This window comes from Nematolebias whitei, chromosome 14 (assembly GCF_014905685.2).
Source record: "Nematolebias whitei isolate Nwh7 chromosome 14, NemWhi1, whole genome shotgun sequence".
NCBI lineage: Eukaryota > Metazoa > Chordata > Actinopteri > Cyprinodontiformes > Rivulidae > Nematolebias > Nematolebias whitei.
The window spans coordinates 9,697,121-9,709,802 of record NC_056511.1 but is presented as its reverse complement, the minus strand read 5'-3'; the positions used below and the strand labels follow the sequence as shown (position 1 = coordinate 9,709,802).

The following is a 12,682-nucleotide window of genomic DNA, read 5'->3' as shown; positions in this document are numbered from 1 at the left end:
GGGTCAGTGAAGAGCACCGGGGTTGAGCCTTTTGTCATCCAGTGTCTTCAGAGGTTTTTTCCCCCCTGAGGTCAGCCTGTTAGCTTAGCTCGTAGCTTAGCTTCTCAGCTTAGCTGCTTTTGGACGGTTAAAACGGATTTTAAAGAGAAAGGGAGGGCTCTGTGAAGAGCACAGGAATTTGGCTTTTTGTCATTCAGCGTCTTCAGAAAGAGAGAGACACAAAGAAACGTTAAAGCCGATTAATGAAAACGAGGTAGATAGTTTTCATTTATCATGCGATTAATTGATTTATTGTTTATTGTGACAGGCCTAGGCATCGATACTAATGGCCGTATTGATAAAATTTGATATTCGGATTGATTCGCACACCACCACTTCGTCAAACACGTCCCACATTTTCAGATACGGTCAAGACAACGCCGCAAAACGTCAAACGCAGCCATACCGGTCAGAAACCATTGTTTAGTGTCGGATACACAAATACCGTTGCACAATGTCAAACAGTCACACACTGTCAGATACATCACACAATGTCAAACTCAACACCTTCTAACGCCGATACCACATCAAGTCACGCTCTGAAATGTTTAGTCTTATAATACATTCTACAGTTACATACAGTTTTATATACCATAATACAGTTTTTCATATATAAAGTTGTATCACTTGAATTCCCCATTTCCCCATCAATGTTTAGTTTGTTGGATTCCCATAATATGTTTAGTTTTATGTAAAACCCAATAACTAGTTTATGCTCAGCCATGTCCCGTCCCATCATGCATCATTTGATGTCTTGTCCTTTCGTGAATACTTTCTACACAGTCTTGAATCACCCGGTGCCAGCTAGCCTATCTGGTACTTTATTTTTTTCCATTTTGCATTCCTCATTCCACACATCCAGTACATTTTATGTCCTTTTTTGTCCTTTCGACTCAACAGTTATCATGTTTTGCCACCCATCAGGTCTTTTTTCATGAACCTACCATGTCAGCGAGTTGCCGAATGCAGCCAAGAACAATATCCCAGATCCAATAATGAACGCAGCTTTCTTCACACAATCCCACAGTTCTCCAGGACTCTCCTGGGCAGAGTACAAAAAAAAAAGAGCAAACAATAATGTATGAACAGTGCAAACTGCTGGTGCTGAATTTCTTAAGCAAATGCTTATTGGTGAAGAACTTTCTTGAAAAAACAAAAACAAGAGTCTGTGAAACCAGAGCAGATGTCTTTCCAATGTTCACGTCTTCACAGAAATTTACCACCACCATACTTCAAGTCACAAAAAGTGACAACAGAAAGTACAACCCGAGTGGTGAACTGTTGACTGACTGAAGGGCTACGTTCATTTTATTTCTATGGATTAAAAGATCGATTTTGAACCTGATCTCCCGTTAACAGCTAAATATACGTAAGCCTGTTTGTTCTGCACCGATCCCAGAAGTACAAGGTACCATTATGTGCAACATTGCAGAGAACCAGGTCAGTTCAGGCAGTTCAAACCACTCCAGACTTTCTAAAAGGCCACCTTTACTCTTGGCTGGCTTCTGTGTTGCTATGGCAACCTCTGGAGCAACGTTACACAAGTGTCATGACGGTCTCAGGACTCGGCGCTCCATTTTTTTTTTTTTTAGGACGATAATCACACTTTATACAGATTCAAATAATTTAGAATAAGGTTTGTGTAAACTACCAAATAAGCACTTTTACTACAAAATATTTTTATTCTTCTTTCATGCGTCTTTGACCAGTGACTTCCTCTCTTCATGTCAAAACACGTCCTAATGTTTCTCTTGAGAAGCTGCAGTTGTGATCTATTGTTCACGTCTCCTGCAGGGCTGCACCAAATGTCCCAATTTCAAAAACAAAAAACAGAACAATGCAACGGTTCAGGTTGAACCTGTCACTTATGCAAATGGTGGAGTCCCAGTTCAAAACAGGGTTCACATGGAACTTTACATAACGAGTGCTATAAACAAGATTCACACCTGTCGAACATGCTTTGGTGAAAGTGTAGCAAGTGATAAACTGTAACCAAAAATTGGACCAGAAAGCTCTGATTTGTGTTTAGATTTCTGAGACGATCTTATCCGACCTTTTACAGCCAGTGGTACATAATACACTCGTATGTAAATGATCAAAGTATTTAAAACCCAAAGCATGAATTCCCTCACACAACAACCTGAATACACGTGTCTATGAAGTATTTACCTGACTGTGATGGGGTGAAAGGTCCATTTCACTGATAAAGACGATAAATGGACAAACAGTCCAATTAAAGATAAAGTAAGAACACGAAACTGCAGCCATCAGCTGAACGTGAAGAACATACCTGTTGACGACTACCAGATCCAAAACCATTTCATGGTCAGACCAGTGGACTCCACCAGAGATGTCTTTGGTGGAAGTGGATTTAATACAAATGAGATCCAATGTGGAGTCCCGGTCTGTTGACCTTTTCTGTCCTAAACATTTGTGGCGTTCCAACATGGACAACGTCCTGTGGGCTGTCCTATAGATGGGCAGACAGGGACAAGGTAGGGGACAAAGGGTTTGACATTTCTGTTACGCTGATGTCAAACTGGGGCGGCACGGTGGCGCAGTTAGTAGAGCTGCCGCCTCTCAGCGAGCAGGTCGCCCCGGTTCAAATCCCAGCTGGTGGGCCTTTCTGGTGGAGTTTGCATGTTCTCGTCGTGCATGCGTGGGTTTTCTCCGGGTACTCCCGTTTCCTCTCACAGACTAAAAACATGCATGTTAGACTGATTGGTAACTCTAAATTGTCTCTAGGTGTCCCTGTGATGGACTTGCGACCTGTCCAAGGTGTCCCCCGCCTCTCGCACAGTGATAGCTGGACATGGGCACTAGTGATCCCCCAAAACCCGAAAAGGAAGAAGTGTGTTAAGATGATGGATGGATGGACGGATGGATGGATGGACGGATGGATGGATGGATGGATGGATGGATGGATGGACGGACGGACGGATGGATGGATGGATGGATGGATGGATGGATGGTCACCAGTGATCTTAACCTTGAAATTAGTCAGGATCCTCCTTGACCCCTGAGGTGTCCAGATGTGCAGTTTGACATTTCTAAGTTAAAGAGTTATCAATTTACAGCTCGGACAAGCCATGTGACTTGTCATAAGATGAGCGTATAAAAAAAATGTAAAACATGAGAAGCAATGCACGCAAGTCTTGACAGAACTGCGTCTGTCTTCAACACGCATGTGCTTTTTAACACGCCAACATTTGTGGACAAATGTGTTTTCTCACCTGTCGGCTGCCGGCCGTGCTCGCCTCAGCTCTCCTCCTCTCTGTAAACACAGTCCCACAGTTTATCTTGATTTTAAGAGCAGTTTCATAACAGCTGTAAACATTAAACACGGTTACCACATCTGTTACCACATCTGTTACCACATCTGTTAGAACTAATAACATGCACAATTTAACAGTTTTAAAGATAAATCTTATAAAACCACGTACTGTTTCAGAAATGGTTTGATTTTGCTTATAAACTACTAATTCTATCACAAAAACGTGGAATAATCGAGCGCTGTATGTTAATATTTTAGTGTATTCAACTCTTTTTTTATTCATGGTACAATAATCATCTAAGTGCTGTGAAACCTGGTGGAAATATCAGAGCTGCGGGATTAAACATAATCTCATTTTAATCCATCCTTACAGTGAGTGTGCACTTTTTCAGTCAAATCTGTAGAGAGCAACGTGTCATACTTTCTGTTTTTGTAAAAGAGAAAAAAAACTAAGAGAAAACAGCATAAACACGAGATATAAGCATAAATATATTTCCGTTATTGATTAAACTCAAATTCAGCAATCATTTGGTATAAATGTCAACTATGAAAAATTCTTACAATATTTGTAAATAGATTAACTTTTTTTTTCATGTTTGATTGTACTTTTTTAAATTTATTTAAACCATTTTATTACACTAACAAAATCCAGCTCTTAAAAAACTGGGAATATTAAAAAAAATAAAGATTCATTAATTTAATTAGAGGTTATTTTCAGAACAATTATGTGGTAATTAATCACTAAAAATAAGTATTATTTATAAGATAACAACACGCGGTACAAATAAAATGTGTTGTTAAATTTATTGCACTTATTTATTGCATAATGGTCTTATAAACTAATAAATTATCCTTTACCATCCAATAATTTATCACCCATTAAGTTTGTAACTGTGTGCATTTATTAATTACATTAAAATATCATTAAAAATTATTAGTAAAATAAAAATAATTGGGCTAACTACAACTTTAGGACTTGGTCAACAGTTGAAACCTTGTTTTTTTTATCCTGGTTGTTGTTAAGACATACATTATAAAGTTTTAAAGGCTTTCAAAACAAATTATTTTAAAAAAGCAAGTAGTCAGAAAACTTTAAGGTAACAGGATTAGACACATTCTGCTCAAAATTCTTAAATGAGTTCCGTTTGACTGAACTCAAAACATTCTTCTCATTGCGTTCTTTATTAAAAAATGTATAAACACTCACGCAGGTTTATTTGACAGTCACATAAAGCACCGACTCACCGCTCACGGACTTGTCCAGCACCATGTTTCCTCCTCAGTTGCCCCTGCAGCCGCTGACACGAGCTCAAACTCAGCGTCTTATTTACAACGAATGGCGGCTTCTGATTGGCTGATTTCTGGTCAGCTGACACGGGACAAAACCGGAAGTGTTTGTTCCTGCTTCTCCTGTGTGTTTTCCTGCTGTTTACACGGTTTATTCAGGTGAAGGTTGACACTCGTGTACCAAATGTATATACTTAAAGGACCTTAGTTATATAAATAAGACCCACTTGTTCCACTTTCCCTTTATGATACTTTAAACACCACGTTATTATTTTTTAGGAACATGAAGGCCAGCTTGATGATGGTGCCCTGGCCTGTGTTTGTCTGATAGGAAAATATTTCATGAACCACTGGGTGAATTGTAATTCAGTTTTCAGAAACTAATCATTAGATGTGCATCTACTGATCAATCTTTGGAGTCACCGCAATTTAAGATGGCCACCACAGTATTAGCCAACACAATGCTGACAGTGTTGGGTTTAGTTAATAAAAGCTGGTTCATGTTCATCTTTCTTCTGCTGTTGCTGACGAGCTTTATGGAGATGCTGGTTTTATTTTCCAGCAGGACTCGGCACCATGCTCACTCTGCCAAAGTACCAAACGCTATGTAATATTCAGATTTTCCGAGACACTGATTTATTTTTTCATTATTTGTAAACCATAATCATCAAAATTACAAGAACTAAATGCTTGAAATATTTCACTCTAATTGTAGTGAATCTATATTCACTTTCGGAAATGGTTGACAAAGAAATTTGAACTTTTTTATGATACAGTATTTTGATTTTTTTTTTTTTTTTAATGCATTTGCACGTGCATGCACATCTGCATAACCAATATAACTGCCTATGAAACTGACTTTCTCTGCTGCTGAGCATAGAGCTGGGAAATCCCTTTGTATAATGTTTGGGACATTGTAAATCTTGAGAATGAATCTAAAATTCTACATGACAGTCTAAAAATCAAGTTTTCAAACCGACACCACCATAAACAAAACTATGGCTGGTTGCCCGGCCAGGTGACAATCATCACATTTTAACAAACTGGATCATTTTAAAGATTTTCAGAGTCGTCAGAAATAATAACTCACGAAAGTCCTCATGCTGCCAGCACAGATCACATGTGTTACATGTGCTGCACGTGAAGATGACCTCAGTATCATGACGGTAAATGTGGTAGCTCATGCTTCTCCACTAACTCTTAGGCTTGAAAAGGCCCCCTCTCCTCCTGAATGCATGTATGAACAGTAAAGTTCTGTTTCTGAATATGACTGCATAAGATCTATGGCATGTTTCTAGAGCGGTGCAAACAGTGCAGTGTGCTGCACGGACAGGGTTTAACATGTGCACAGCTCAGGCCTGACCTCTGCTGAGGGTCTGCAGCAGCTGCATCAAACATCTGGAAACATTTGTCAGAAATGGTCAGTTCTCCAGTTTTCTCCTGTTGTGTGAACGATGACTCAGCATGTTTTTTGTTTATCCCACAGGGTTTTACTTTCAGCTATTTCACCTGTTCAGATATCAAAACATTTAGCTTATTTGGGACATTACAGCTGTAAATTTTAGTATTTGTAATTAACATTGTGTTGAATTATCCATCCATTTTCTTCCGCTTGTTGAATTATTTAACTTTTATTTGTTTTTTCCACATAAAAATGCCTTGAGATCTCTTCAAGTTCTTGAAAATCTTTATGCTCTTTAAAATCTTTAGCATACTTGCTTAATTTTTACCTTTCGCGTAATGTTTTACTACTTTAGCTATTGTTTTCCTCTTAGCTTTTAGATACTATATGCTAATTTTATCTTAAAGCTGTTGTTCAGGGTTTTTTAGCTTTTAGCTACTGTTTTGCTATTTTCAGCTTTTTCCTACAGTTTAGCTTATTTCAAGGACTCGTTTTCAAGAGAGACCTGTTGGGAGCAGATGGTTGGGGTTAAGAGCCTTGCTCAGGGGCTCAGAGTGGGGAGGCAGGTGTGGGTGTTTCACTTTTTCCACCCACATTTTGATGTTGTCGGTCCAGGGAGTCGAACCAGCGACCTTTCGATCATAGGCCTACCTTCTCTAGCCTCTGTGCCACCACTCACACTATTTTAGCTTACCGGTATTTTAGCTTTCAGCTGTTATTGCTATTATTTCAGTTTTAGCTATTGTTCTAGTGGTTTCGCTTTTAACCACCGTTTGGCTTGTTTGAACTTATGCTTACTTTTTTGTGCTAACTGTAGCTTTTAGCTCCTATTTTTAGCTTTTAGTTAATGTTCTGATTATCAGCTTTTTCCTATAGTTTAGCTTATTTTAACTTTCAGCTACTGAATTGCTCTTTCAGTTTTTAGCTATTGTTCTACTTTTAACCACAGTTTAACTAGCTTGAGCTTGTACTTACTTTTTAGTGCTAATTTTATCTTCCACTTTTAGCTTTTAGTTAATGTTTTGGTGATATTAGCTGTCAGCTACTGTTATGGTAGTTTGACCTTTTACCTACAGTTTTGCTAATGATAGATTTTAGCTTTTTTTCCTACTGGTTAAGCTTTTAACTATTGTTCTGCTAGTTTAGCTTTTAGCTACTACTTTGCAAATTTTGTTTTTAGCTTTTTCCTTTGAGTTTTATCTCAACTATTGTTGTGCTGGTTATAACTTTTACTGTTTTGTTAGTTTGACCTATTGTTTTTTACTTTTAGTTTTTACATGCTGTAATGTGCTTTTTTTTTTTTTTTACCTTTTCCCCACTGTTATGCTAGTTTTAGCTTTTAGCTAAGCCTTCAGCTTAGGCATTGTTTAGTATTAGCTTTTGTTCCGATAGTTTCAACTTGTTTTCTGCTTTTAGAAAACAGGTTTCAGCAAAATATTTTTAGCACTGAATCTTCACAGAAAATGCCAATTTTTTTTGTTCAACTTTATTTTATTAATTAAATCCTTTAATGTTTAGCGTTTAGTGGGAAGTGGAGGCACAGAGGCCAGAAAAGGCGAGCCTGTGATCAGACGGTTGTTGGTTCAACTCCTGGAACTGACAATATCAAAAAGTGGGTGGGGCAAGTGAGGCACCCACACTTTCCTCCACTGCTCCACTGGGCCCTTGAGCAAGGTCCTTGACTCCCACACTGGGCCCTTGAGCAAGGCCCTTGACTCCCACACTGGGCCCTTGAGCAAGGCCCTTGACTCCCACCATCTGCTCCCCAATGATGGCTGTGGTAGCTCAGTGGTCTGTAGTGCAGGAGGAAGCATCTGGTGTAAAAACAATTCCAAATCTTAGTGAGAACTCGCTGTGGCGATCCTTAAGAGAGCAGCTGAAAGAAAAAGATTTAGTCAAGTCTTTTGCACATACAGATTCGCCTTCCCATATAAAGATATAATCTAAAATGATGGGCTCCTCGGGGTCAAAGGTTAATTAGTATTTCTCACAGACTGTTTGAAAGCCTAAATGTAAATTGTAGCCTCAGTCATGAGACGTTCAGTGGTGGCTCGGCTGTTTTTTCATGAACGCAGCGTGAAAGAGTAAAGGGTTAAAGATCATCTCGGCGCGCGAGCTCCGCGGGCATCGCCGGCTCGCGCGGATCCTTCAGCTCGCTGTGGATTGTGGGAGTCGGGGACACTGCCCAGGTTGTTACCGGGAGAACGGGGGGACATTTCCGCTCTGCTGCTTTTGTAAGTAAAACCAGCGCGTTCGCAAACGCCGTCCGCTTTTTTTTTTCGCTTCGTGTCGACATAGCATGAACCCTTTCGAGCCTTTTTTATTTTATTTTCCTGTCATGGAGGAGGCCGAGCGCGGAGACCGTGTGTTTCTGGAGCTGACAGGCAGGAAGGGGAGGGGAGGAGCGGGCAGCTGCCGCCGCTCCACCGGGGTTATTTCCATCCGAAAGCACCGCCGAACGGGAAAACGTTCCCCCGCGTCGTCTGACAGCTCAAATCCAGAAGCAAGTCGGTCGGTTCACACCGAGGAGGAAATAAATGACCCGCGCGAGGCGTCCGGCAGGTTGTTGACATGCGGAAATGGCTGTCAGCGGAGAAATGCCCGCCGCGGTGATAATGATAAACCCACCGACACCTGTCCGGGGGAAGCAGCTGCTTCAAACCACGCTGATTGTGTTTGTTTGTGATGCCGGAACCGCCGCGGTTAACGTTACGTTTAATGTAATGTGGCGCGTGCAGTGTTTGCACGAGAGCAGAGAAGAAGAGGGGGGGCGCGTGGCCTACGGTGGCGGTGATTCCCACTGACTGACACTCGTGGGTTTTTCCTTATCGCACATATCGGAATGTCTTTATGCATATTTAATAAACAACCAGGCACTGGATTATGATGTCATGAATAAAACATCTGTTCACTCTGGGGATCTTATGATAATTCACATCCTCCTGCTCAGATGTGACATTTAGATTGATTTAGCTCCGGAGTGACATTAAGAAAAATCCTGTTGTGGATTTTCAGTAAATTACCCACTTAATCCCACAGGGATTCATGAGAAGCAGCATGATGTCTCCCCTGCTGAGTTTGTCATCAACAACAAAACAATTTGTTTATAATATTCATCTTATTTTGTGGTATTTTATGTTAAATAAGTCTTTATTTTTTTCAGTATTTTAAGTACGAAGTATTCATATAAGCAAAGCTTGTGCATTAAAACTTCTTCAAAATGTAAGTCCTACTGCAATAATTAAGAAAAAGGGTAAACACAAATTAGAGGTTCTTTATTCGTCATATGCACCGGATGCCACATGTGGTGGAACAAAATTGTGTGCACAGGGTCCCCGTTACATCCAACAAAAGTATAAAATATAAAAAAAAAAAAAAAACAGTAATAAGATCTAAGAAAAACGGTAACTAAAAATACACTAAGCTTAGCATAGTGGGTCTGAGCAGATGAACACAGCAGCATGAAACAGATCAGCCGATGTTGCTGCAAATGTTTTATTAATATGAAGAAGAAGAACGTCAGCTGTAGCAAGACGGAGCATAAAGTCCCTCGATTATCGCAGGAGTTACGTTCCACACCACCGCGATGGGTGAAAAATCGCAATGTATGGAATGCTATACTTATTTTAGTATATATATATATTTTAAGGCTTTGTAAACCTTTCCCACTCTTGCAATGTTCTAAACTCTTAAACCTACGTAATTTGACAACGTACGTGTATGTACTGTACAGTACTGCAAAATTTTACTCGCCAGCTCTGCAGAACAGCATTTGTGTTCCGGTTCTGCAGAGCTACCCTGCAGCGACGAAGCCCACCGCTCCATCCAGGCTGACGTGCACGTGGATTATCGAGCTTCAGGATTATTTGAGACTTTCCTGCCACTTCTGTGAGTTTAATAGATAAATCGTTACTTCTGACTTTGCGTTGCTAAACTTTCCCTCCATTTTGGTTTAAAGCAGCACTGTTGACTTCTGGGTAGTGTAGTTCCTTTGAATTGCATTACAGTGTAGGCTTATTGAAAGAAAACTACAAAATGGCGGCACCTGTCCGAAGTATATATTTTTTTCCCGTGAACTTTCTATCCCATACCGTCCCAATCACGTGAGTAGTATAGTTGACACTTGTGTCTCGTTTACAATCTTACGTTGAGAAACCGCAAAAGAGCAAGTCCGCGAAAGTTGAACGGCGAATTAGCGAGGGACTACTGTATGTGTAAGTGGGAGGGGGGCGGTGGGGCTCCAAGAAGCAGAGGTCACAAAGGTGCAGGACTTCAAGTGGCTACTTGGTGGTGACTGTCAGGATGGAGGAACGTTTCAGGAGTGATTTGTGACAAAACGGTGGCAGCAAAGGAAAAGTTTACAAGACGGTGGTGAGACCAGTTGTTTGGTTTGGAGACAGCTGCAATAATAAAAAGACAGAAAGAACTGGACGTGACAGAAATGAAGAAGAGCAACAAGGATGGATTATATATTAAAACAGCTGAAAGAAGAATATTTTTTGCCGTGCACTATACTGTGATGAAAACCAGATGGAATTTTGAATGCTCATGCACGTTAATAACGCTCATGTTTGTTTTTTTCCCCTGCAGAGCTTGACACTGGTTGCAGTTTCGGCATCATGTCCAGCCGAGGAGGTAAGAAGAAGTCAACGAAGACATCCCGGTCCACCAAGGCCGGAGTCATCTTTCCTGTGGGGCGCATGCTGCGTTACATCAAGAGGGGGTTACCCAAATATCGCATAGGAGTGGGAGCGCCCGTCTACCTGGCTGCTGTCCTCGAATACCTTACTGGTGAGCTTAAATTTAGGATGCATTTGTACGATTTTCACTTGATAATAAGTTTAAAGAGTCACTCTCACTGCAAACTTTTTTTAATTTACTGATTGTATTGGAAATTAGGTTGCGCACTTGCATCACCATCATTCCCTAAATACTCCATCCATCCATTATCTTTACCCGTTTATTCCATTTTGGGTCACGGGGGTCGCTGGTGCCCATGTCCAGCAATCACTGTGCGAGGGGCGGGGTACACCCTGGACGGGTCGCAAGTCCATTCCCTAAATACTCATTATCATAATTAAAAGTTTACAGTAATGAAAAAAAACCTCTTTCGATTCTTATGTCTTATAAATCAAACAAATGATCAGGTTCCATTAATATTTAAATCTAAACAGATTCCGTTGAGACATTGTTCATTAAACAAAGACAAAATGGAAAAGCTGTGTGAAAAAACTACCCACCCCATGTTGCAGCAGCTTGTAGAACCACTTTTTAGCAGCAGTAACTTGAAGTAGTCACAAAAAAGGGTTAAATCGTGTCATCTGGAAAGTTTATTTTTGGGAGAAACTTTTTTCGTCTTTCATTTGAAAGACTTCTTCAGTCTGAGGCCTGCCAACCCAGCTCTGTCTTATAAATAGCACCTCCTTGATGTGTTTCGAGCCAGCCCTCTGTGGAATCCAAAGAAACACGTGCAAAAAGCGACCATCCATCCAAAACAAGCACCATGCATCAAACAATCAAATGTTTTAGGCGAGATGGTCAACTCGCAACACACAGAAGCATAAGCTGCACCATGATTTAACCTTTTCTTGAAACACATCAAGGAGGTGCTATTTATAAGACAGATCTGGGTTGGCAGGCCTCAGACTGATGAAGTCTTTCAGATGAAAGACAACACATTTCTCCCAAAAAGAGTCTGTCCAGGTGACATGATTGAACCTTTTTTGTGTGTGATTTATATACCTGGATGACTGAGCTTTCAAACCTTTAACTTGAAGTACCATATTTTTCAGCCTATAAGTTGCAGTTTTTTGCATAATTAACATGCCCTTCGACTTATAGGCCGAAGCGACATATTTATGGATTTTTTTTCCCATATTTATAAACTTTTTTTTGGCCGAGATATGACGTTTCCATTCATTTTGACTGAAAAAAAAAGGAGCAGTACCACTTTCAGCCACTTGATGGCAGCAGAGTATTAATAAGGGTATGGCATGCTGTTGGCTGTTGTATCATGTAATAGAAAAACGTGGCTATAATGACAAATTCAAAAAAGTTCAAGACATAAACAACTGGACTTTACTTATTATATTTTATACTTTATTGTTTTTCTTGAACTTTTTAGAATTTACCATGTCCTGGATGACTGAGAATCTTCACCAGCTATTAATGACTCAATCGGCTTGCCGTAGTTCCCCACCTTCATTCTGCTCTCTGCTTGGAACCATCAAAACAGCTGCACCACTCCGGCGAAATGCAGCTGATTTGACCATTAAAGTGCATTTATCAAGCAAATGTTAGACTGAGACACACATTTACTATAATTTTGAGTAAACAAATAATTGTTTTTAAGTGTTAATCTTGTTAAATTCTTGTTAAAGTCCTCCCGTGCATGCTCCCGCAGCTGCCATTTGGCTGCCCATCGGTTTTTGGAACAGCACCGGTCCACATTTCCGGGTTGTCGGCGGAGACGTGAAGCAAACGCAACACGTCAGCGGTGATTCATAATAGATGCGACGTATACAACATATTTATGGATTTTTTTTCACTTTATTAGACAAATATGAACTGATGCAACATGTCCGCCGGAAAATACAGTCGTCTTTTTTTTTTTTTCCTGTTAGTCTTTACACTGAAAGCTATTTTGGCCCATTCTTGTTTACAACGTTGCTTGGATTCAT

General features: G+C 40.2%; 2 protein-coding genes across 2 annotated transcripts in view; one reads left to right on the top strand and one right to left on the bottom strand.

Annotated features, from left to right (window-relative positions):
* Positions 1-4,616, bottom strand: part of faxdc2 (fatty acid hydroxylase domain containing 2) — a 20,404-nt gene extending 15,788 nt beyond the window's left edge. Inside the window, exons 1-3 of the mRNA XM_037687283.1 lie at positions 4,559-4,616; positions 3,273-3,313; positions 984-1,081 (exon numbers count right to left, since the gene is read on the bottom strand). Coding sequence (XP_037543211.1) covers positions 984-1,081; positions 3,273-3,313; positions 4,559-4,583 — 164 coding nt within the window. The 5' untranslated portion in view covers positions 4,584-4,616. The remainder of the gene's footprint in view (positions 1-983; positions 1,082-3,272; positions 3,314-4,558) is intronic.
* A 3,502-nt stretch (positions 4,617-8,118) lies between these two features.
* LOC119420425 (core histone macro-H2A.1) overlaps positions 8,119-12,682 on the top strand; it is a 29,528-nt gene continuing 24,964 nt past the window's right edge. Inside the window, exons 1-2 of the mRNA XM_037687817.1 lie at positions 8,119-8,236; positions 10,593-10,793. Coding sequence (XP_037543745.1) covers positions 10,622-10,793 — 172 coding nt within the window. The 5' untranslated portion in view covers positions 8,119-8,236; positions 10,593-10,621. The remainder of the gene's footprint in view (positions 8,237-10,592; positions 10,794-12,682) is intronic.